General features: G+C 67.3%; 5 protein-coding genes across 5 annotated transcripts; 4 read left to right on the top strand and 1 right to left on the bottom strand.

The window, feature by feature from the left end:
- Nucleotides 1-877: 877 nt before the first annotated feature.
- Nucleotides 878-1,970, top strand: EMIHUDRAFT_241817 (hypothetical protein; the record flags this gene model as incomplete). The annotated part of the gene is made up of 3 exons (XM_005773176.1): nt 878-979; nt 1,423-1,757; nt 1,961-1,970. The coding sequence occupies 3 exons, from the start codon at nt 878-880 to the stop codon at nt 1,968-1,970; spliced, it is 447 nt and encodes a 148-aa protein (XP_005773233.1).
- An 856-nt stretch (nt 1,971-2,826) lies between these two features.
- On the bottom strand, nt 2,827-6,153 carry EMIHUDRAFT_241816 (hypothetical protein; the record flags this gene model as incomplete). The annotated part of the gene is made up of 8 exons (XM_005773175.1): nt 2,827-2,850; nt 2,919-3,023; nt 3,128-3,236; nt 3,354-3,625; nt 3,733-3,760; nt 3,846-3,901; nt 4,246-5,511; nt 5,695-6,153. The coding sequence occupies 8 exons, from the start codon at nt 6,151-6,153 to the stop codon at nt 2,827-2,829; spliced, it is 2,319 nt and encodes a 772-aa protein (XP_005773232.1).
- A 7,393-nt stretch (nt 6,154-13,546) lies between these two features.
- Nucleotides 13,547-14,529, top strand: EMIHUDRAFT_241813 (hypothetical protein; the record flags this gene model as incomplete). The annotated part of the gene is made up of 4 exons (XM_005773174.1): nt 13,547-13,665; nt 13,740-13,920; nt 14,083-14,118; nt 14,320-14,529. The coding sequence occupies 4 exons, from the start codon at nt 13,547-13,549 to the stop codon at nt 14,527-14,529; spliced, it is 546 nt and encodes a 181-aa protein (XP_005773231.1).
- A 1,638-nt stretch (nt 14,530-16,167) lies between these two features.
- Nucleotides 16,168-19,996, top strand: EMIHUDRAFT_458504 (hypothetical protein; the record flags this gene model as incomplete). The annotated part of the gene is made up of 5 exons (XM_005773173.1): nt 16,168-16,622; nt 16,697-16,763; nt 18,926-19,031; nt 19,217-19,330; nt 19,482-19,996. The coding sequence occupies 5 exons, from the start codon at nt 16,168-16,170 to the stop codon at nt 19,703-19,705; spliced, it is 966 nt and encodes a 321-aa protein (XP_005773230.1). The 3' UTR covers nt 19,706-19,996.
- Nucleotides 19,997-23,466: 3,470 nt separating this feature from the next.
- On the top strand, nt 23,467-24,699 carry EMIHUDRAFT_41639 (hypothetical protein; the record flags this gene model as incomplete). The annotated part of the gene is made up of 2 exons (XM_005773172.1): nt 23,467-23,553; nt 23,716-24,699. Coding segments are annotated over 2 exons (1,071 nt in total), but the record flags the coding sequence as incomplete, so codon positions are not given.

The raw sequence follows: 24,699 nt of genomic DNA, 5'->3' as shown, positions 1-24,699 counted from the left end.
TGCCCCGGCACACACGGTGTTGCCTCTCCCGCCGTCGGGACTCTCTTGCCGCCCCCTGCTTGACACGCTTCAGCAACCACCCCGTCACCCCCCCCCACCACGGCCCCCACCCCCACCCCCCACCCCCACCGCTGCCCCCCGGCCGCTGCCCCCCCCCCGCCGCTGCCCGCCCACCCGCCCCCCCCCGCCACTGCCCCCCCGCCGCTGCCCCCCCGCCGCTGCCCCCCCGCCGCTGCCCCCCCGCCGCTGCCCCCCCGCCCGTGAGCGGCCAGTGGGCCGTGTCTCGGACGTGGCGTGGATGTGTCGTGGACGTGTCCCGGACGTGCCCCCCGCCCGTGAGGGGCCAGTGGGCCGCGTGCCTTCGAGCTCCGCCGCTAAGCCCCGCCTTGCTCCGCCGTGCCTTGCCGCAGGCCTCGAGCGCAGCACGGTGCGTGAGAAGCTCGAGCTCGCCAGCGGGGCCGACGTTGCGGCGGCTGCGGCGGGCGCGAACGGTGTTGCCTGCGACGAGCAGCCGACGCCTGCCTCGGAGGGTGCGGACGGTGCGGCAGCGGCGGCAGCGGCGGCGGGGTCGGCGGCGGCGGCGGCGGCCTCGGCGACGGGCGTTCAGGGGGTAGGGGTCGCCGCGCCGGTTTGTCCCGGCGTGCCGGCATGTGCGGGGCCTGAGGCTGTGGCTGTGGAGGGTGCGGTTGGCAGGGCGAACGGCGTTCGGGTGCACGGTGCGACTGGCTCGGGAGATATGGGGAGATCTGCGGGAGATCTGGGGAGATCTGGGGCGACCGGCTCGGGGTGGCGGCCGAGCGCGCCAGAGAGCGAGTCGGTTGTTGCGTTGCGCGGGCAGCGGCTGCACGGCTGCGAGCTGATCCAGCAGCTCGGGCTGATGCTGGCGCTGCCGCAGACGGCGGTGGCAAGTGCGGCGGTGGTCTTTCAGCGCTTCGTTGCGAGCTCGGCGATGGGGCGGTTCGAGGTGCGGCAGGCGGCGGTGGCGGCCGCGTCCCTCGTCGCGACGGACGGCGGCGGCGAGGGTGACAGCAAGGGCGGGGGGGGCGGGGCAGCTGGCGGCGGCGGGAACGGCGCGGGCGGCGGGGGCGTCCGTCGGCGGAGGAGCGACGTGCTCAGCTGCTACTGCCACCTCGCCGGCCGACGGGTGCGAGCTGATGGCCCGAGATCAACCGAGATCAGCCGAGATCAGCCGAGATCAGCCGAGATCACCACCGAGGTTGTGGTCGCGCTCGCCCCCGCACACCGCGCCGTGCCCCGCCCGCCACCGTGGTCCGCCCCGACCGCATAGCACGCTGGCGTGCGGCACGCCTCCCCACAGGCCGCCGCACGGCACGCGAGGCCCGGCCACCCGTACCCACGCTCGCCGCACAGCACCGCCCATGGCCCATTGCGCACAGGCCCGGACCCACACCTCCGCCGCAGGCGCACCTCGACACTTCCTCCGAGGAGTACCGCCGGCTGAGTCGCTCCCTCGCTGAGTGCGAGCGGGCGGTGCGGGCGGAGGTTGGAGCCGCGGGCGGGCTGCTGCCGCAGAGCGGCGAGGCGGGGCGGGCGTGGAGAGCGCGCGGGCAGGTCTTGGAGGCGGGCGATCTGTACGCGATCCTCTTCCAGTACCTCTGGCTTGCGTTCAAGGCCCCAGTGGCGCCCGCGCTGGGGGTGGCCGTCGGGCGCCGCGCGTACAGTTTCGTCAACGACAGCCTCCGCACAGCCACCTGCGTCGACTTCGGCCCCGAGGCTCTTTGCTGCGCCGCCATCTGGTGGGGGGCGAGGGAGGGAGCGGTGCCGCCGACCGCCGCGCTGACGCGCCGCCCCGCGAGAGTGCGCGAGATCAGCCGAGCTCGCGCGAGGCTGTAGGTCAAGATGCCGCCGAACTGGCTCGACGTGTTCGGTGTCGCGCAAGGGAGGGTGCGCCGCGCGCGCCGACGACATGCCGACGACACGTCCGGGACATGTCCCGTAGGCGTGCGTGAGGAGGAGGTGCGCGCCGTCGTCGCGTCGGTTGCGCCGTTGCACGCGCCGTCGACCTCCGCCGCCGCACGCCGCGCGTGCGACGTCTCGTGCAGCGGCTCGGCGGCGAACTCGCTGTGGGGGTCGCCAGCGTGTGGGGTTCCGCCGGCGACGTCCCCGGACGGGCGGGCGAGCGGGCGCGACGGCGCGGGGGGGGGCGGCAAGCGGCGGCGGAGCGGCGGCAGCCGCGGCGCGTCGCCAGAGAGATCGCGCGGCCGAGCGGCGGAGGGGCGGGACGGGCGCGAGGGGTGGGAGGGCCGCGATCGACCAGACGACCGGTCGCCGGGCAGAGAGCGCCGCCGCCGCCGCCGCTTCGAGGGCAGCCGCGACGCGGACAGGGGCGGGGAGGGAGGCAGGGGCGGCGAGGGCGGCAGGGGCCGCGAGGCGGCCAGGTCAGGCCGATCCCCTCGCCGGCACCGTTCCCCGCGGCGCGGCGGCTCTGCTCGGCGCGGTGACAGCCTTCGGCGCGGTGACAGCCCGCGGCGCGGAGGTGGCAGCCCTCGGCGGCATCGGCGTGAGGACGGGTCCCCTCGCCGCGGCCGCTCCCCGAGGAGCCGCGACCGAGAGCGAGACCGAGAGCGAGACCGCGAGCGAGACCGCGAGCGCGATGCAGAGCGGCAGCGGGGCCGCGATCGCGGCAGAGAGCGGAGTCGCGGCCGCGACGGGAGGAGGGAGGAGAGGAGGGAGGAGCGGAGGGTCCCCTCCCCCCCTCGCGGCAGGGAAGAGGGCCAGCGGCGCGAAGAGCGGTGACACGACCCAATGGCGGGGGCCCAGGGAGAGGCCGCCTGGGCCGCTGGGGGGCGCGGGGCGGGTGGTGACTTAGGTGTCAAGCGCGGTGTGGTCCTAATTCTGAGTAGCCGCCAGAGTTGTGCCGGGCGCGCCGCGAGCTCAAAAAAAACAACTAAACGCACGTGCACGTTGAAGATGACGGCAGGGGTGAAAACTAGGAGCGCTCGTTGCGGCTTCTCCCCATGTTCGCCAGTCTTTGTGCAGTCCGGCGTCATCGCGCGACGGCCCTAAAACTTGCGGCCGCGACGGTGGCTGTCTTCTTCCGGTGTCGCAGCAGCAGCCGCCGCGCGAACCGCCCGAGCGCGACGAGTCTCCTCCCCGCCGCCGCCACCGGCCGGCCAACCCTCAGGACAGGGTCCGAGGCGTCGAGCAAGACGAGCAGGTTGAGGTAGTCGGTCGCCACGAGTGCGGCGAGCGCGGCAGCGCATTCCGCCGGGTGCCTGCGCACAAAGCCGACGGCGCGCGATGCGGCAGCGGCTCCGGCGGTAGTTAGCTGCTTGAGCGGCGGCGGCGGCGGCGGCGGAGGAGGAGGCGGCGGCGGCGACGCGAGCATCCACGCATAAGCGCCGCCGAGCACGAGCAGCACGGCGGCCAGCAGCCTGGGGCCTCTCGCCGGGCGCGGAGGCGGGTCGCCTGGGTCTCTTTTGACTGGCGTGTGCACAACTCGCTGCTGCAGGAAGCGAAACGAGAAGAGCGCGATGCCCAGGATGCAGCCGCGCACCGCGTCCTTCTGGATCGACCACGCAGCTTCGGAGAGCAGGCGGAGGCCGTGCGAGAGGAGGTCGGATAGGTAGTCGCGCTCCATAGGCGCCACGCCGCACGATGGAAGCTGCCACGACAAAAAAGAAAATCCATTCCGACTAACGCAGGTACACCACGGAAGCCGCCTAAGCGCTGCCTAGTGTCGTGCGAAAAAAAGAATTTTAGAAATATCACATAGTGCCAGTGCGCGCCAGTCCCGTGCCTAGTGTCGGGCGAAAAAAAAGAATTTAGGCGGGGGCATACAACAAAAGAATTGCCAGAAAACGAGAATCCCACTTCCCGTCAACCATAAACCCGAATGCATGCGGTGCACGCTTGGCGGCACATCGGGCATTCGGCCTTCCTTGCCAGCAGAGCATCCGCGCAATCGCCGCACACGCAACGATGCCCGCATGGCACAAAGGTGTGGGTCGGGCTGGCGTTCAAGCAAACTGTACACTGGCCTCCACCTCTGTCGCCGCCCCCGCCGTCTCCACCTCCGTCGCCGCCCCTGGTCTCACCATCATCGGCATTCCTGCCCGCTCGCCTCCGCCGCGCGGCCCTCGCCTGCCGGGCCCTGACCCGCCTGGGTGCCGCGACCACTCGAGCTCGACACCACGTCCAACAAGCAAAGCCCAAGCCCGAGGCCAGGAGAAATACCGGCGCCGCCCACCAGCGAGACCAAGCAGGGCGAGCAGGGCGAGCCACGGGCAGATACCGCGCACCAAAGCCGGTGAAATGGCGCGAGGCCTCCCACAGCGGCATTTGTTCGTCTGCTTGGGCAGGCGTGCTGCTGCCTCCCATGCTCTCCATCCACACCGTGTCTGCGTCGGCGTCTAATGGCACCTCTGCGAGGTCAGCGATGCTCAGCTGCAGCGCTGGCTGGCGCGCATTAGCCTCGGGGCCAGCGCGGCCTTCCTGCCATGCGATTTGCTCATCTGCCCTCGCTTGCCATCGTTTCCCGCTCTTGGACTCCGGGTCTGAGCCCATCGGTAGGCAAGCAAAGCCGGCGGCTGACTGCCAACGGCCCGTCGACCGCATCCAAGGGTTCTGCACGTCTTCGGCGAACGGGCTAGCGTCTCGGTTATACATCCACGCCTTCCTGGACTCCATCTCCGTTTCGGCTCTGAGCTCGTCCGGCGTGGTCATGAACCAAGTTGCACTCAGGTCATGGTGCAGGAGCACGACCTTTTTAGGCTGCCCTTCGCGCGTGTAATAGGACCCTGGTCCTACGGCTCTGTCCCACGAAACGCGTCGGAAGGCAACCAGTGTATCCAGCAGCGACTCGTCGCTTGGTTTTAGCCTCACGAATGAGAAAATCGCACGCCGGCGCAGCTCTGGGCTCGTCAACCCGCAGAGTAGCAAGTCGCTGCCGACATACGAAGCGGCACGCAAGCTCATCGACAGAACCGGGATCCATCGCTTTTGGGAGTCCAGCCATCGCTTCCAGGGCGCGTTCACTTCCAAGGGGTCAAGCGCGCTGTCGTACGCCTTGAGGTAGCAATGGCTGCTGTTGCCCAGCCGATCGTAGTCGCCAACGCACCACGCGCCGTCGTACCCAAAGCTGAGGCCGATCCCTGCTGGGTGAATATGCTTCGCTACAACGGGCCGCAAGTTGTACGCAGGCCGGCCGTGGATGGTGAGACCCGGTCGAATCGATAGCACCCCGACAAGGATAAGAGGGATTGCCACCGACCCTGCATACTCGTCTGGATTTGACACATTGAAGCGGACCGCGCGCGAGGAGTCGGGCGCCGAGAGTTGCAAGTCGGGCAGACGCTCGAGCGCGAGTCGAGCTTCATTGCCGTCTGGCAACAGCTGGAGATCCGGCGCCTCTACAGAGTCAAGACTGCCGAGCGAAGGGGGTGCAGTCATCTGTGCTCCCTCGGGGAGCCAGCGCGCAAAGGGAGCCAGCGATACGCCGGCTGGCACGAACAAAGCCTTGCGCGCTGCGTTCCACTTTGCGCCGTGTGCCTTGGCGGCATTCATCTCCGAGGGGGGGCAGTCGAGATAGGTTAGCGGGCTGGCATCGCCTCCGCTTCCGCCGCCACCGCCGCCGCCGCCGCCGCCGTCGCCGCTATCGCCGCTATCGCCACCAGCGAGAGGGTCAGACAGCCTCCAAGACCCACGGCCAACAAGTTCGGGCCGGAGCTCGACCGAGGCCGCAAAGGCATGCCCGCCAGGAAGCCCAAGCCATTCGTAATCGCCGATGTACCAGTGCCCAGTGCGCGAGTACCACAGCCCAACGTCTGAGTCGACCTCCGAACGGTAGGTTGGCCTGCCATTGAGAAGGACGCCGCGCCACAAGGTGTACTTTCCGATGTAATTCAGGACGCGCGAGCCTGGCGTGGTTCCGACGAAATAGAGAACGGGCTCGGCGCGCGGATCGATGTGACCGCGCGTAAGGTCGGCGCGCTTCGAATACTCGCTGAGTCCGTGGATGCTGACCTTGCCGTGTCGCCTGACCTCGCCCGCCGCATCCCACCCCTGCTCCTCCAACTTTTTGGAGACAGCTTCGAAGTCGTCTGCATCAGGCAGCTTGCGCAGGAGGCCCAGCAGGAGGCCTAGCAGCAGCACGCAGCCGGCGGAGGCAAGAGCGGTGGACCTAAGAGCCATGTGCATGCCCGGCTTCCGCTATCAGCGTGTATGCCCGCACGACACCGGCCTGGGTTCTTAGGGGGTAGGGTAGGTGCGCACTACGTACAGCTGCCTCATGGTATGATCCAATTCCTAGATTCCGGCCGCAGGGTGTCGGTCATTAGTGCTGTGGATGGATGCGCGCTGCCGCGACTCACGGTCCTGTCCCCTACACACGAGGAGCCGAACCATCGCCCTCAAGTTGCGCTTTGCTGAGCTGCCGTGCAGGCTGGATCAGAGAGCTTCGCTCCTCCACGCGTATGCCGTGGCACCCGCCCGAGGGCCACGGCTGGGCGGTCGTGTACCCGCTGCTGCGAGACGTCTTCCTCTCGCTCGGGCTCCTCTCTCTCGGCTCGTGCGCTGCGGTAGTGCTCTTCTACCGCGCTCTGCCGCAGGTGCGCCGCACGCCAGGATGGCTCGTGCAGCGGGCCACCCTCTGCGAGGCCCTCGTGTCTGCCTGCTTTGTCGCGCTCTTCTTTTTCGGCGCGCCGCACGCCTCTCTTCCCAGCGCACAGCTCACCACAGCACACCCACACACCACTGGGGTGACCTAAAACTGTGTTTTTGGATCGGGTTGCCCAGTGATGCAGCCGGCGACACAGTGTGCCTCGAGTCGGCTCCCGAGCCATTCGTGCGCAGCGTGTGTGTGCGCGTGGGCCCGCCCTCCGCGACGTGTGTGTAAGACCGATTGACTGACTGATCGCGTTGCCCAGGCGAGCCCGGCCCCAGGCCCGGCCACAATGAGGCGTCGGGCCTCCGGTGTCCTCCTCCTCCTCGGATGATGAGGATGATTCTGATGCGTGTGGTTCTGGTTCTTACAGGCGTCGGGCCTGTGGCCTCTCCTCCTCACTCTCTCCGTCTTTGAGACGGCGGCGGTCGGCTGGCGGCTGCTGATCTACGTACACTCCCTCACCATCTGCCGCGACCCGTACATGGTTAGCAATGCATGGATGAATGGCTTCGTGCTAGGTGGATTGCCTCACCATCTACCGCAACCCGTTCGCGCCCCACCGCCACCGGGTGCTCTATGTCTACGCGCTGCTCGTCCTATTCACAGTGCTCTATGTCTACCCGCTTCGAATAGGTGCTCTATGTCTACCCGCTGCTCGTCCTGCTCTTTGCGGCGGGCGTGTCTGCGGGCGCCTTCTTCTACGCCACGCGGGCCGAGTACGGCAAGCACAACCTGCAGGCGGGAGATGTGGGGAGATGTGGGGAGATGTGGGGAGATATGGGCCGAGAGTACCAAGCACAACCTGCAGGCGGGAGATGTGGGGAGATATGGGGAGATGTGGGGAGATATGGGCCGAGAGTACGGCAAGCACAACCTGCAGGCGGCCTGCGCCGCCTGCGTGGGTGAATGATCAGTCCGGTCAGATTGGGATCGGCCACATGCAGGCGGCACTCCTCTTCCTGGGCATCACGTGTGTCGTGGTGCCATTTGGCGCCTTCGTCGGCATCGGCCTCTCCCTCTACCTCGGCGAGTGCCGCCCGCTGCCTCATCTCGCCGTGAAGGGCGCCTTCTTCACACACCGCGCCGCTGTGAACAGGCGTGCAGCTGCTCCTCTCGTCGGCAATCGCGAGGGAGGGAGGAGCGCCGCCGTCAATCACTTTCCTCGCGCGGCAGCGCGTGATGCGGCAGCCGCATAGCCGAGAGGCAGCGAGATCTAGCCGAGAGGCAGCGAGATCTAGCCGAGAGGCAGCGAGATCTAGCCGAGAGTGGCAACGCGTGATGCGGCAGCGCGCCTCTGGCTCTACACGCCGCTCTCGACAACGCCGCCGCTTTCAAGACGACCGCTGTGAACAGACTGCTGTGAACAGGCACGCGTCGGCGTACATGCTGCTGCATGGCACGCAGCTCTGCGCCGCCCTCGCCCTCCTCCTCTCCCTCCTCCTCGCCCCGTCGCTGCATGTGCCGTTGCAGGCTGCCATCTCTCCCCATCTCTCCCCATCTCTCCCCATCTCCTCCCCATCTCTCCCCATCTCTCCCCATCTCTCCCCATCCCTCCCCATCTCTCCCCATCTCTCCCCATCTCTCCCCATCTCTCCCCATCTCTCCCCATCTCTCCCCATCTCTCCCCATACCTGCATGTGCATGTGCATGTGCATGTGCACGTGCATGTGCATGTGCATGTGCATGTGCATGTGCATGTGCATGTGCATCTGCCGCTGCAGGCTGCGGGAAGATGCCGCCGGCCGCGGAAGGCGTCGGTTGACTCCTGGGTTCACCTTTGGCTGACTGCCGCTGCAGGCCAGCACCGCGCTGCGAGACGCAAGCCTAGGGGGAGGCGGCGGAGGCGGAGGAGGAGGCGGAGGGGGCGGAGGTGGAGGCGGGGGTGGAGGCGAGGGTGGCGTCTATGGAGGCGGCTGGGGCGGCGGGGGCGGCGGAGGCGGCGGGGGCGGAGGCGGCGGCGGAGGCGGCGTTGACGGCGTTGACGGCGTTGGCGGCGTTGGCGGCGTTGGCGAGTCCTTTACTCTCGCGCCTCTTCCGAGTGGTTTGTGGCGTCTGCTGGCGCTGCTGATTGCGGCACGGCCGGCCCTGTCCGCGCTCGGCTGGTTCGTGGTCAACGTCGCCGTCTCCTCTTTCTTGACCGGGGCAGCGCTGACTGACTGGTTCTCAATGCTAGGTTCGTCATCAACGACGCTGTCTACCTCGCGTTCGGCGTTTGCTCCTGCACAAAGCTCCGCGCCGCCGACCGCCGCGCCGCCCTCCGCTCTGGTTTCGTGCGTGGGGGCGGTGCAGAGGGGGAGGAGGGGCGGGGGGAGGGGCGGGGGGAGGGGCGGGGGGAGGGGGCAGAGGGGGAGGAGGGGCGGGGGGAGGGGCGGGGGGAGGGGCGGGGGGGGGGGCAGGAGGGGTGGGGAGAGGGGCGGGAGGGGTGGGGGGAGGGTGCGTCGTCGGCGTCGTCGCGCCGGCAAGGGCAGGGCGGGAGGCTAAGGGAGGGCGGGAGGCTAAGGGAGGGCGGGAGGGTACCGGGGCCGCGGTCCGAGATGCTGCAGGGCATCGTCGAGGCGCGGCGTCGAGGAGGGAGGCGCGAGTCGAGCCGTGACGGGCGTGTCTTCACGGCTGCAGCTGTGGACAGGTCGGCTTCAAGGAGGTCCCATATCTCCCCACATCTCCCCACATCTCCCCACATCTCCCCACAGGTCGGCTTCAAGGAGGAGCTCCGCTTCGAGCTGCTGTATGACGTCGCTGCAGGGAGCGGCGATCTCGCGCGCACGGGCTCCGCCGGTCTGTGAAATGACAGACTCGTTCGCGACGTAGGATCGGCGAACTCGCGCAGCACGAGCTGCGCTTGGCTGTGCTCGGCGGCTACTTCCTCCCGCAGCCCTCGCGGCGCGTCTATGAAGGAGTCGACGAGTCCGTTACTGACCCACAGGCGACTACCTACTCTCGCAGCCTTCGCGGCGAGTCTCTCTTGACCTCGGAGAGCTGCGCAGTCAGAGCCGGCCTCCCTCCGCCGCCACAGCCGACGCTGACGGCCTCAAGGACACAGAATTAAAGTCAACCAGTCCTCCTACTGAGTTGTAGGTCCTCCACAGCCGACATTGTCGACCTCAATAGCACATCACTAACACTTCATAATCCACACTTCACTATAGGTCCTCCGCCGCCACAGTCGACTTTGGTGACCTCGGCCTCCGGGGCGGCATCGCCCGCTCGCTTTTCGCGCCCGTCGCCCCGCCCCAGCGCCGCGCCTCGCCCCGCCCCTCCTCCGCCTTTCCCGGCGCGAGCGAGCGCCTCCTACCCCGAGGCGAGCCGTCCTCCTCCTCCTCCTCCTCCTCCTCTGCAGCAGCGGCAGCGGCGGCGGCGGCGGCGGCAGCGGCAGCAGCAGCAGCAGTCGCTTTCGCGCGCCTTCCGCCGTCTCGCCACGCCACCGAGCCGCTCGCCAGCCCGCCCCTCTCCGCCTCCTCGCCCCCCCTCGGCACCGCGCCGCTCGTAGCGCCTCCGCCTCCTCCCGCCCCCCCTGCGATGGCCGACTTGCGAGCTCTGTTCAGCTACTCCCGCGTCTCCTCGTCCGACGGGTCCGCCGCCGCCACCTGCCTCCCCGCCGCCCCTCCCGCACCGGCCCCGCCGTGCCGCGCCGCCACCGCGCCAGCCAGCCACGCCGGTCTAACTCACGCCTGCTGCGGACCACTTGCGACCCGGCTGGATCGGTTCACTCCGCCCGCCGCGTCGCCGCCGCCGCCCGGACCGGTCGCGGCTTCGGCCAACGGCGATCCAGGCCACACTGCTTCGCTCCACGCTGCCTCGCTCCACGCTGCCTCGCTCCACGCTGCCTCGCTCCACCCTGCTTCACCGCACGCTCTCCGCGCCGCGCCGCGCCGCTCGCTGCCCTCGACCCCGCCTTCCCGCTCCGCCGCCCTCCGCGCCGCGCCCCACTCCGCGCCCCGCCCCGCCCCTGCCGCCGCGCTGCCACCGGCCGCGAGGAGCAAGCTGAGGCACGCGCGCTCGCGCTCTGTGGGCGTCTCCCCTTTCTCGGCCCGCGGCGGCGCCCCCTCCGCCGGCGCCGCCGAGGCCGGCAGCGCTGCGGCGCGCCCTCCGCCGCCGTCGCCGCGGGACGCGCTCTCGCCGCTCTCGCCGCCGCCCTCGCAGCCGCTCTCGCGCTCGCACTCGGATGGGCAGCGAGATACGCCGAGATACCGCCGAGATGCGACGAGATCCGCCGAAATACGCCCCCCCACCCCCCCACCCCCCACCCCCCACCCCCCCACCCCCATTTGCCCTCCCTGCCGGCCTCCTCCCTCTCCTCGATCGCCACGCCGCTGAACACTCGCCGCCCTTTTTCCCACAGCCCCCCCCCCCCCCACCCCCCCCCCACCCCCCTTCTGCCCTGTCGCTGAGTCATCACGAGTGAAGGACCGAAGGACTGGTCCTCTAGGCAGCTCCCCCTCCCCGGCCTGCGACCGGCCGGCGGCGGCTCGCACCACGCCCACTCCAAGGCGACACTACGAGCTCGACCGATTCCGCCGCCATATCTCCCCCTATCTCCTCATATCTCCCCCTATCTCCCCCTATCTCCCCCTATCTCCAAGGCGACACACTACGAGCTCGACCGCTTCCGCTGCATCCGCGCTGCGTTCGGCGTCTCCGCCGCCACGTACGCGCACGCGTTCCCGGACGACCTGTCCACGCTCGGCTCGCACTGGCGCCGCCGGCTGAAGGAGTCGCTCTCCGAGGTGTGAAGAGCGTCTCTTCCACAGGGGGGCGGGCTGTGGACAGGCGCCGCCGGCTGAAGGAGCCGCTCTCCGAGGTGTGAAGAGCGTCTCTTCCACAGGGGGGCGGGCTGTGGACAGGCGCCGCCGGCTGAAGGAGTCGCTCTCCGAGGTGTGAAGAGCGTCTCTTCCACAGGGGGGCGGGCTGTGGACAGGCGCCGCCGGCTGAAGGAGTCGCTCTCCGAGGTGTGAAGAGCGTCTCTTCCACAGGGGGGCGGGCTGTGGACAGGCGCCGCCGGCTGAAGGAGTCGCTCTCCGAGGTGTGAAGAGCGTCTCTTCCACAGGGGGGCGGGCTGTGGACAGGCGCCGCCGGCTGAAGGAGTCGCTCTCCGAGGTGTGAAGAGCGTCTCTTCCACAGGGGGGCGGGCTGTGGACAGGCGCCGCCGGCTGAAGGAGTCGCTCTCCGAGGGCGCTTCGGGCGCCCTCTTCCGGCGCGTGCGGCAGAGGTGTGAAGAGCCTCCCCCTCACGGGGCGAAGGCTGGCGACAGGCGCCTTCTTCTACCGCGTGCTGCAGCAGCCGCGCGGCGGGCGGGGCGGCGTCGCGCCGCTCGCCTCGCAGTACATCGTCAAGCAGATCAGCCGCGCCGAGAAGCAGGAGAGGATTGCTGCTACCATAGGACACACCTGGAGACTCGTCCCACACCCGCTGGACACCCCGCTGTCCCACATCTCCCCACATCTCCCCATATCTCCCCACATCTCCCCACATCTCCCCATATCTCCCCATATCTCCCCATATCTCCCCACATCTCCCCACATCTCCCCACATCTCCCCACATCTCCCCACATCTCCCCATATCTCCCCATATCTCCCCATATCTCCCCACATCTCCCCACATCTCCCCATATCTCCCCACATCTCCCCACATCTCCCCACATCTCCCCATATCTCCCCACATCTCCCCATATCTCCCCATATCTGGCCACGCATGAGCGCCGGTCCCGCGCGCACACCGCCAGGTTCTGATGGCGATGCTACCCGCGTACGAGTCGCACGTCGCGTCGAGAGGAGGCCTCCACACGCGAGTAAGTAGTCCAGGACTCTCGGTTCACTCATTCATTGAGTCGAGCCGCACGCCGCCGGAAGGCCGCTCCCTGATCGCCTACTTCGGCTGCCACTCCCTACGTATGCCGTGGCGCTACTCGGGCAAGGCGCTACACCTCCCCACACCTCCCCACACCTCCCCGCACCTCCCCACACCTCCCCACACCTCCCCACACCTCCCCACACCTCCCCACACCTCCCCACACCTCCCCACACCTCCCCACACCTCCCCACACCTCCCCACACCTCCCCACGCCTCCCCACACCTCCCCACACCTCCCCACACCTCCCCACGCCTCCCCACACCTCCCCACACCTCCCCACACCTCTCGGCCAACAGGTGTACTTTGTCGTGATGCGCAACTTTGTGCCCGTCCAGCCGTGGCGCGCCTCTGGCCTCACGGGCTGCGCCGCCGCCGACCTGCAGCGTCTGTTCATAGCCGCAGCTGTGAACAGGCTCACCTTCGATCTCAAGGGCGCCACCGCCAACCGGCGCGCACTTACCGCGCGCGCGCTGCACCAGATCCATGCTCAGGTCTACGCACCACCTCGGCCGCACCTCGGCCGCACCTCGGCCGCACCTCGGCCGCACCTCGGCTGCCCCTCGGCTGCCCCTCGGCCGCACCTCGGCTGCCCCTCGGCTGCCCCTCGGCTGCCCCTCGGCTGCCCCTCGGCTGCCCCTCGGCTGCCCCTCGGCTGCCCCTCGGCTGCCCCTAGGCTGCCCCTCGGCTGCCCCTCGGCCACACCTCGGCCGCACCTCGGCTGCCCCTCGGCTGCACCTCGGCTGCAGCTCGGCTGCCCCTCGGCTGCACCTCGGCCGCACCTCGGCCGCACCTCGGCCGCACCTAGGCTGCACCTCTCAGTCTCCGTCACGGCTGCACACCTCGGTTGCATCACCAATACGCGCAGGCGGGCGAGGCGGGCGCGGCGTGCGCGTACGGCGTCTCCTACGCGACTGGGGAGTGGCTCGCCGGGTGTGAACAGCGTCTCTTCACACCGCCGGGCCGTGAGCAGGCACGCTACGCGACTGGGAGTGGCTCGACATCTCGATGTCCGTCGAGGTCTATGGCTTAATTAGTGATTAATTAATTAGTTAATTAGTGGCTCGACATCTCGATGTCCGTCGAGGTCTCCGAGGGCGACAAGGCGGCGCTCGCGGAGATGGTCGCCGCCGACGCCGCCTTCCTCGCCGAGCAAGGCGCGCTCGGCCCTGCTCCCCACCCCCCGGCACGAGGGTCGCCTCCTCACATATGCTTGCTGTGAACAGGCGCGCTCGACTACTCGCTGCTTAATCGATCAGCCGTGCTAGACTAGTGAACTCAACAGGCGCGCTCGACTACTCGCTGCTCGTCGGCATCCACCGCGTCGATGGCAGCGGCGGCCGGCTGGCGGCGCTGCTCGAGCAGGGCGGCGTTGCGTCGACGGACCGCCAGTGCGTCTACTTTTTCGGCATAATCGACGTGCTCGAGCGCCACTCGCTCCGCTGGAAGGTGCAGCGGCTGCTCCTCAGCCTCGGCTACCGCGCCCTCCTCCGACCCGCAGACGCCGACGGCACCTCCGCGCCGCCGCCCGCCGGCACCCCCCGGAGAGCGGCACCCCTTTCACACGCCCAACGCGTGAGAGCAGGCATCTCGGCGCTGCCGCCCGCAGAGTACGCGGACCGCTTCTGCACCTTCATCGCCTCGGAGGTGCTGCGCCGCGAGATGCAGACGCACGGCGGCGGCAACGGCGGCGGCGGTGGCAGCGATAGTGGCGGCGGTAGCGGCGACGGCGAGAGTGGCGGCGGCGAGAGCGGGAGCGGCGGAGGCGAGAGCGGGAGCGGCCGGCCGGCTGCGGGCTTCGGGCGGTGGGGCCCGCTGTGGCAGCGCAGGCGGCGCGGCCTCGTGCAGGCGCGGATCGAAGGCGAGCACGCGGACCACCTGCGGCGCATCTCCGAGCTAGAGCAGTCGCTCGTCCGAGCGAGGCACGACGCCGCCGCCGCCATCGCGCGCGCGACGGGGGCGGCCGAGCTGCCAAGGCCGCCCGAGGCGGAGCGTCCGCCCGAGGTTGCGCCGCCGTCGACGCCGCCGAGGAGGCTGGGGGCGGAAGGAGCAGGATAGGAGAGGCGATCGCGAGCACGATGCAGCCGTGTGGTATTTTGGGGGGCTTAGACGTTAGAGTCTCTGTCTCGCTCTCGCCTCGCTAGTACGGTATGTATGTACAAGCTACAACTCGTCTCGTCGCCGCTGGAGACGCACCGCCGCGCGAGTTCACGCTCACGCTTCCCACGGTTTCTCGCGCCCGAGCGGGTCTGTGGCCCAGGCTAGTGCCATTTCACTGTGGCACAGCCCGCGTTACAATATACAAATAAACCTTGATTTTGACCATTGCGCGAAAAATGTACCTCTCGGTGCCTTCCAGAGGCAGCTGCGACCCCGCCGAGTAGACGGCGTCACACAGCAGGTGGCGCGGTGTGACGCCGTCCAATCGGCTGGGTCGCAGCTGCCTCTGCGCGTCCTGGAGAGGTACTTTTGTTGCGCGCAGTTTTATGTGTTCTCTTCACACGCACTACGGCTGCTTTACACCATCAGCATCAGCCATCACGTCAGCTCTTTTCTATTATTGTAATATTGACACAGCCCGTGCACGCACAGTGGGCCTGGCCTCTGCCGTGCCACGGTCGCGCACTGCAGCACCTCCCCCTGTCCACGGGCGCAGTCCGAAACAGCGAGAGTGAGCGGAAGCTCACAGCAGCCACGCGCAGCGCCAGCGGGCACTCACAGAGGGCCGGGCAGCATGCCGGGCGGTGGCGGTCTCTCTCGCTCTCTCAAGGTGGTTCTAACTAGCTACAGGGAGGAGGCAGGATCCTCCGCATCGACCATGAGCTCGGTTGCTCAGCTCGCTCGCCTCGTGCTGCCTCTAGACAACCCAGCCACGTTGGGTCGCGCAAACGCCGCGCAAAGCTAAGGAGCCACATGCGTCCCACGCGTCGGGGCGCCGACGCGGAGTAGAGGCAACAGGCTAGCCCCGCGGGCATAGCATTGCTCATCCAGGCCCGATGGATCGCGAGTCCGGCGACACCAACGGTGATCGTGGACCAACGTGCGGTGAGTCGGGTGCGCACGAGAAGGACTCTGGCACGGTCTCAAGCGAGAGAATCTGAGAGACGTTGACGGCCTCGAGGCTCCCATCATCGTGGCGCAAGATAAGCACCAGGTCTGCCATGCCGGTGCCACTCGTGTGGATGTCAGGCAAAGACCGTCCGGGGAATCGTGGGGTACTATATTCAATCAAAAAGAGCGCCTTGAGCACTCCGCTATCGAGGTCTCGCGGGGCGGTAATTTTTCGTTTCCTTGACCCTACATAGAGGGCGTTGTGGGCCTAGCTTTTGGTATCAAAAAGAGAATTCTGTACGGTGGACGCCGGCGTCTCCCATATACGCAGAAAGGCGAGAGAAGCAGCGAGAGCAAGAGATCGGCAGACGACAGCGGCGTCTCAGAACGAGGCCGAGGAGAGCGATGAGTCAGGGGAAGAGACAGCAGGAGAGAGAACGACGAGAGTGAGAAGAATGCGAGGTGGCATGAAGGTCGCTGCAAGAATTGGTGATAAACTGCGGAGAGAGATAGGAAGTGGTAGACGCCCGAGGGTAGGCGACGGCTAACACCACACTTCTCCCCTAAAATCCCTGTGTGGTGGCGGCGTACCGTCCTCCCATCCTCCGTTGGGTGGTTTTTTTTCTTTTTCCCATATACACACATATGGGCACGCCCACCCTCGCCGACCTCGGATACGCTTACGTGCCCGTCCCGACCGGCGACCCGGACGACTTTGTCCTCCGCTCCGCCGACGGCGGCGGCTTCGAGTGGAAGGGCCAGGCCAACTACGATGCCGTCGGCGCCGCTGCGGTGGCGTGGATTCGCGAGCAGCTTGTAGCGCACTGCGGGCTGCACGCCGTGCCGTGCGCGGGCGGTGCGACGGCGTACTCCTCCTCCGGCCTCAAGGGCTCGAGCGCGCCGCTGCTGCTCCTCGTGTGCGGATCTGCGCCCGGCGGCGACGCCGGCGTGTGGGGTCGCTCGCTCTGCATCAACGACTCGACTCGCTCGGGCGCGATGTTTGGGTACGTGCGGCGCGCGCAGCGGCTCGGGTGGGGCGTGCTCATCGCCGACCCTCACGGAGGAGACGGCTGCCCGCACGCGCACCTTGCGCAGCTCTGGTGCGCTCGCTTTCCGAGCCTCCAAGCCGGCGGAAGCAATTCTCTCCCCGACGGAAGGGTTGGCGCGTCGGTAGGCGGTCGACGGTGGAGCCGGCGGCGGCGGCGCGCGTGCTGGTGGTCGCCCACTCGTACGGCGGCCCAGTCGCGGCCTCTCTCCTCAAGGCGGGCCATGACACCTCAACTGAGTCCTCCCCGAGGCCTGGCCATGCCACCCTTCCCACTAAGCTGCGCTGATGATGTCCGCGCTGAAGGCTGCAGTGTCGGTGCGGCGGCGCGCGTGTCTCCTCCAGGTGCGACGAGACTCTCTTCACAGGGGACAGCTGTGAACAGGTGCGGCGGCGAGTCTCCGCCCTCGCCCTCACCGACGGCACGGTGTGGCTGCCGACCGAGGACTGCACTATTCACAGCTGCACTTTTCACGAGCTGTGAACAGGCATGGTGTGGCTGCCGACCGAGGACTGCACTATTCACAGCTGCACTTTTCACGAGCTGTGAACAGGCATGGTGTGGCTGCCGACCGAGGACTGCACTATTCACAGCTGCACTATTCACGAGCTGTGAACAGGCATGGTGTGGCTGCCGACCGAGGACTGCACTATTCACAGCTGCACTTTTCACGAGCTGTGAACAGGCATGGTGTGGCTGCCGACCGAGGACTGCACTATTCACAGCTGCACTTTTCACGAGCTGTGAACAGGCATGGTGTGGCTGCCGACCGAGGACTGCACTATTCACAGCTGCACTTTTCACGAGCTGTGAACAGGCATGGTGTGGCTGCCGACCGAGGACTGCACTATTCACAGCTGCACTTTTCACGAGCTGTGAACAGGCATGGTGTGGCTGCCGACCGAGGACTGCACTATTCACAGCTGCACTTTTCACGAGCTGTGAACAGGCATGGTGTGGCTGCCGACCGAGGACTGCACTATTCACAGCTGCACTTTTCACGAGCTGTGAACAGGCATGGTGTGGCTGCCGACCGAGGACTGCACTATTCACAGCTGCACTTTTCACGAGCTGTGAACAGGCATGGTGTGGCTGCCGACCGAGGACTGCACTATTCACAGCTGCACTTTTCACGAGCTGTGAACAGGCATGGTGTGGCTGCCGACCGAGGACTGCACTATTCACAGCTGCACTTTTCACGAGCTGTGAACAGGCATGGTGTGGCTGCCGACCGAGGACTGCACTATTCACAGCTGCACTTTTCACGAGCTGTGAACAGGCATGGGGCTGCCGACCGAGGACTGCACTATTCACAGCTGCACTTTTCACGAGCTGTGAACAGGCATGGTGTGGCTGCCGACCGAGGACTGCACTATTCACAGCTGCACTTTTCACGAGCTGTGAACAGGCATGGTGTGGCTGCCGACCGAGGACTGCACTATTCACAGCTGCACTTTTCACGAGCTGTGAACAGGCATGGTGTGGCTGCCGACCGAGGACTGCACTATTCACAGCTGCACTTTTCACGAGCTGTGAACAGGCATGGTGTGGCTGCCGACCGAGGACTGCACTATTCACAGCTGCACTTTTCACGAGCTGTGAACAGGCATGGTGTGGCTGCCGACCGAGGACTGCACTATTCACAGCTGCACTTTTCACGAGCTGTGAACAGGCATGGTGTGGCTGCCGACCGAGGACTGCACTATTCACAGCTGCACTTTTCACGAGCTGTGAACAGGCATGGTGTGGCTGCCGACCGAGGACTGCACTATTCACAGCTGCACTTTTCACGAGCTGTGAACAGGCATGGTGTGGCTGCCGACCGAGGACTGCACTATTCACAGCTGCACTTTTCACGAGCTGTGAACAGGCATGGTGTGGCTGCCGACCGAGGACTGCACTATTCACAGCTGCACTTTTCACGAGCTGTGAACAGGCATGGTGTGGCTGCCGACCGAGGACTGCACTATTCACAGCTGCACTATTCACGAGCTGTGAACAGGCATGGTGTGGCTGCCGACCAAGGGCTGGGCAGGCGAAGAAGATCTAGCCGAGATCTAGCCGAGATGTAGTCGAGGTCTAGTCGAGATCTAGCCGAGATCTAGCCGAGGCCTTTCCGAGATCAGCCGAGATCTAGCCGAGGCTTCGTCTAGCCGAGATCCGGTCCAGAAGCCACCCCACACCCAACCTCTCGCCGCAAGACTAGTGAGCCGCGCCTCTTCACAGCGGCGAGCTGTGAACAGGCGACCACGCGGCGCTGCTGTCGGAGCGAGTCCCGACCGAGGCACGGAGGCGGAGGAGGAGGGCTGCAGCTGCCGCGAGGGCGCGTCCGTTCACAGCAGTAGCGGTACGATCAGGCGGAGGCGGAGGCGGGTCCTGCTGCGGCGATGATGCGCCCGCTGCTGTCGCGCTTCGCCGCCGCGGCGCCGCACGCGTTTGAGGAGCCCGCGGGGCGGTGGCAGGGCGCGAGATTGCCCGAGATTGCCCGAGATTTCCCGAGAGTCAGCCGAGATGCGGCCGAGACAGACTTGTGATCTCGGGGAGCGACACACCCGGGATCTGGCGGAGATACGGCCGAGATACAGTCGAGATCCGCGGCCCAGATTGTTCTGCCCGCGACGTCCCCCCCCTCCCCGGCATGTGCACAGGCGCGGCGCCGGCGGAGGTTCTCGCGGCGGTGGGGCGCAACTTTGTCGCCTCCGACGAGTCGCTCGGCGCCACGCTCCACGCGGCGCCGCACGAGCTGGTCGCACTGTCCGCCGGCACGCTGCGCCACTCCATCCCACGCCACTCCACTCCCCGCGGCGCACGAATCACGTGTGATGGAGGAGCCCGACTCAAATTAAGCTCGCTGCGCGCCCCGAGCGCACGCCGAAGCTCCAGCCAGGCTGACCATGGCGGTCAACTCGTTAGGCACGTTGCGCCACCCGGACACGACGCACGCGGCGGAGGAGGCGGTCTTCCACTTCCTAACCCGAGGCGCCGACGGCGAGGCTGCCGCCGCAAACGACGCGGTGCGCGCGGGGGAGCGGGCGTGGCCTCCGCCGCCGCCGTCGCAGCGGCTGCACGCGCTGCTGGCCGTTCTGGCCGTGTCGATCCTGCTTGCGGTCGTGGCGGTGATGCTCCGCGCGGCGTAGCCGTCTGAGAGTGCGGCCAGTCTGGCGCACGGCAAGATTGGCGTGGGAGCTGACTGCATTGGTGATAGTGTAGACCACCCCATAAATCGAGCGGTATCCCGTATCCGAGCGCGTCGGGAGGAGGACCGACACTGGTGGGAGGACTGACACTGACTCTGAGTAGCGACAGCTCTTCCAGTTCTGACTGGTACAAGTTCCACGAACCGCGCGGCTGTGGCCGTTGCCTCCTCCACTGTGCTGAGAGAGTCTATGGTGGAGTCTAGAGAGCGGAAAGTGTGTGAGGAATCTCTGCCGGCTTTTTTCTTTTCGCAATTTTTATAACGGGCTTAACGCCGTTTAACTACGCGGTCCGATGTGTCAAGAGCTCATTACTGCTGATGGAGTATAGTGGAAGTGGGTGGTATAATTACTTGCGTGTTAATGATTAATTGTTAATAGTCGGTATTCCAGAGTGCAAGGCCGTGGGGCTCCTGTCGTCAGACGTGGAGACGCGAGGGTTGCCCCCCCTTGCCCCACCACCTCGTGTGTGTGGAGAAGTTTACCTTACCTTACCTTACCTGTATTCCAGAATTCCGTTGGGGGGAGGTATTCAGTCGGGGGCATTAATAATCGTCGGGCGGGGGCGCGGCGCGGCGGCGGGCGGCGCGGAGCGGGGCGGCGAGACCATCTGTACTGAACGGGCCAGCTAGCTGGTCTTTGAGTCGGCGCAATGGTCGCGCCGCCCTCGACTCAAGGGGCTGCCTTCCACCGTGGCTGCTCAGGCCGGGGGAGGGGGGGAGACCTCCTGTGTGAGTGTGTGTGTGTGAAACTTCTGATGCCATGCATGACCTAGTAGTGTCCCCAGCTATGGGCGTGTCCACGTTGGAGCCAGGTGTGGTGTGGGCGCGAGAATAGCTCCGCCGTTAATGGAGGCAACCGATGCGAGTCGACTGGTGTGTGTCGTCGTGGTTTCGTATCAAGAATACTCACTCACTCACTCACCTCCTGTTCCTCGCGGAACGGGAGCAGGCCCCTCCTTGCCCGGTCTGCAATGCAGGGCGGTGGTCGTGCCATCTTCGCGTCGTACTCGAAACAACCACGCCGCAACCGTCGCCGGCGCGCGACACGTTCCCGTAGGCAGGACTGTCCTCGTCGAGAGTGTATGCCGCCAAGGCGGGACACACTCAGGGGCTCGGGCGTGATCATCACGTCGCAGACGGGGCACTTCCTCGGCGTGACCCTCGGCGCGGCCCTCGCCGCGGCGCCGGCCGTTGAAGGGGCCAGCTTGCGCCGCGGCACCTTGCGTTTGGGCTCTGCGGGCGGCGGCGATTCCACCCGCGTTGGCCGGGGCGCCGCCTCCTGGAACCTCGGCGATGTACGTCTCACGATCCCTAGTCCCGGCCCGGGGGCTCCGCCGCTCCCGCCAGGCGGCGATGGCGGCAGCGACGGTGGGTTCTGCGCACCTGAGGCGTGGTGGTGCCGCCGTCGCCTTAGGGCTAGGGCGGCCGCGGCGATCGCCGCCACCGCCCCGGCTGCAGCCCAGGCCCAGGCGTAGTGGGCGTGGCGCGCAGCACTGGCCGCGGCGAGGGCGGAGACCGCGAGGCAAGCGGCGACGAGCCCGGCGGCGGTGAGCGCGCTCGCGGCCCCTCTCCTCGCATTCGTTACGAGGGGGGTTCTCACGCCTGACTCTACGTCATCGACGTCCTCTCCATGTGGGGCTGGCGGCGACGGCGGTGGTGGGGGTGGCGGCGGCCCTCGCTCGGGCGCCTCTCGCCTGGGCGGCGGCGGCGGCGGCACCCACGTCCTTGGCGGCGGTGGTGGCTCCCATCCCGGGGGCGGCGGGAAGGCTGGCATCGGGGTGGCGGCAGTAGCCGGGACGGTGATGGAAGTTGCGCCGACGGCTGTACTGGGGGCGGCGGCGGCGGGAGCGTGTTTAGGAACGCGCTAGCCTCGGCCGTGGCGGGTGGCGGTGGCAGTCTTGTGGATGGCTGTGCCGGGGGCGGCGGTGGCGTGAGCGCGCTGGGGAACGCGCCGGCCTCTGCAGTGGCGGTGCGCCGCCTGCGCCGGGGCGCGTGCTGCACGCGCCCGCCGCCTTCCTCGTTCGCCCCGTCACCGTCGTCGCTGCTCTCGCCGGAGCTCAGGAACGCGTCGAGGGCGGCGAGTGGCGTGGCGTCGTGCCGTTCCTCGGGCGGCTCGGCCGTGCCCGATCTGGGGCTGTGTAGGAAGTCTGCGTCCTCGCGTCGCGCCCGCGCCTTCGCGCAATTTTGGCGCCCCGAGCTCCGACGACGCCCGCCGACCCGTTGCTGCTCGAGTCGCTTCTCGCTCCTCCATTTCTGCGATGACCCACGGCTCTGTAAAAGAAAGAAAGAAAACAGACACCCCAAGGGAGGGATGGGAGGACGGCACGCCGCCACCACACAGGGATTTTAAGGAGAGGAGTGTGGTGCTAGCCGTCGCCCACCCTCGGGCGTCTACCACTTCCTATCTCTCTCCGCAGTTTCTCACCAATTCTCGCAGCGACCTTCATGCCACCTCGCGTTCTTCCCACTCTCGTCGTTCTCTCTCCTGCTGTCTCTTCCCCTGACTCATCGCTCTCCTCGGCCTCGTTCTGAGACGCCGCTGCCGTCTGCCTTGCTCTCGCTGCTTCTCTCGCCTTTCTGCGTAACTCCGCTCTCCTCTCCGCGTATTTTGGTCCCTCGAGTTTATCGAGCATTCCTCGCGCAAGGACCACATTTCTGACTCCCACTGCGAGCATATCCCGCCCTGTCATGTCGTTGCTCAGGTCCACTCTCGTTTCGAGCACTTGTACCTCAACTGTCGGTGTTGGCACTGGGGTTCCCTTCGGGTATATCGTGACAGCCGACGGCGGATTTCCACTGGTGTTTCGTCCTCCTCGGGGTCGTCTTCCCCGGCTTCCTTGCGTTCGGCGTGGCTTACCCTCCATGCCGTGAACAGGCGCTTTATCCACTCTATATTCTTCTCTCGTTCCTCTGCCTGTGCCTTGGTCTTGTCGTTGTTTCGCACCCATGTCTGTATGGCAATCGAGGCTGCCTTCCCCACTACCTGTAGTTCACTCGTCACCTCTCCCGCGAGCTCCCCTCTCTCTCTTTCGGTTATGGTGTCCGTGAGTGCGGGCAGCGTGCAGGCAATCACGGGCGGAGCGCTCCGAATCTAGACCCCATTGCCTTTAAGGAGGCTGCCCTCGCGCGTCTCAGGAATGTAGCGGTGTCTTTTGAGTCCGGCGCCGCCCGTCATAAAAGACGCCCTCGCCGGGGGTTTTCCCCTGTCCCTGCTGGGGGCGTAATTTCTTTTGGCGCAGCGTCCGAAGGCGATCGCCGAGCATGCTCGCCTTTCTCGGCGCAAGGCCGGCGGCGGGCGAGGACGAGGCGGCCGCCGAGGCAGAGCCGCTCGGGTCCGGCCCCGAGCGTCCGCCTGGGCGCCCCCCCGAGGCGGAGCCGGGAGGCGAGCAGCTTGCGGGGCAAAATTTTTTGCAGCGCTTGCCGCTAAGCGAGCCGCGCAGCTTCACCTTTGAAGAGGCCGGGCCCCTTGGCATCACGACGGACGAGTCTTTCGATGGGAAGGTTGTCTTCGTCGATGCTGTTGAGGGCGCGGCGCTCGAGCAAGGCGTGCCTCGGATGTCCGTTATACTTGCGCTCAACGGCAGCGACGCGAGTGGGCTCGCTCGTGACGAACTCGAGCGCTTGTTGGAGGAAGTGCGGCCACAAACGCTAACAGTGCGGCCGCCGGCGGACCAGCGTGGCGAGCAGCTCGAGGGCCGAGACTTGCAGGGCGTGACGCTGCCGGCGGCGATGCTGGCGGGCGCGAACCTCAAGGGATCTGACCTGCGCGGCGCGGATCTCGTAAAGGCGGTGCTGCAGGAGGGGTATGTCCTCGCCCCGCCGGACGTGGAGGGCCTCGGGGGAGCGGCGCTCGGCAAGGCGTGGGAGGCGTGGCGGGGGAAGGAGTCTTACTTCAAGCCGGCCGAGGAGGGGGCGGAGGAGCGGCGGGCGGCCGTCCTCTCTGGCGCCAAGCTGGCCGGCACCAACCTGCGGGATGCCGACCTGCGTAAGGTGAAGCTCGACAACGTGGAGGGGTCCGAGGGCGTCGTGCTGCTGGCGGTGGAGGGGGAGAAGGGGAAGGAGCTGGGCGAGGAGTGGATGGCGTGGGGCATGGCGCTGCGGGACGAGCCGGGCGAGTCGGTGCGCGTCGTTGTGCTCAACGGGGCGCAGCTGCAGGGGGCAGATCTCCACAGGGCGCAGCTGCAGGGGGCAGATCTCAGCGACGCGCAGCTGCAGGGGGCAAATCTCGGCATGGCGCAGCTGCAGGGGGCATCTCTCTACACGGCGCAGCTGCAGGGGGCATATCTCCGCAGGGCGCAGCTGCAGGGGGCAAATCTCAGCGAGGCGCAGCTGGAGGGTGCAGATCTCGGCATGGCGCAGCTGGAGGGGGCAGATCTCCGCGAGGCGCAGCTGGAGGGGGCAGATCTCTACAAGGCGCAGCTGCAGGGGGCACATCTCCGCTTGGCGCAGCTGGAGAAGGCAGATCTCCGCGAGGCGCAGCTGGAGGGGGCAGATCTCGGCATGGCGCAGCTGGAGGGGGCATATCTCAGCGAGGCGCAGCTGCAGGGGGCATATCTCCGCGAGGCGCAGCTGGAGGGGGCAGATCTCGGCATGGCGCAGCTGCAGGGGGCAAATCTCCGCGAGGCGCAGCTGGAGGGGGCAGATCTCAGCGAGGCGCAGCTGGAGGGGGCAGATCTCACCCGGGCGCAGCTGCAGGGGGCAGCTCTCGGGGGCGCCGACCTGCGCGGCGCCGACCTGAAGAATGCCGACTTGCGCGGCGCCGACCTGAAGAATGCCGACCTGCGCGGCGCCGACCTGAAGAATGCCGACTTGCGCGGCGCAGTCCTCATCGGCGTCAACCTCGAGAAGGCCGACCTCGAGGGCGCCAAACTGCAGGGCGCGAAGTTCGAGCGCGCCGTCCTCGCTGGCGTCAAGCTCATCGGCGCCAAGTTCTCA

The sequence above is a fragment of the Emiliania huxleyi genome (genome assembly GCF_000372725.1).
Source record: "Emiliania huxleyi CCMP1516 unplaced genomic scaffold EMIHUscaffold_343, whole genome shotgun sequence".
NCBI classification, from domain to species: Eukaryota; Haptophyta; order Isochrysidales; family Noelaerhabdaceae; genus Emiliania; species Emiliania huxleyi.
This window is presented reverse-complemented; position numbering and strand designations above follow the sequence as displayed.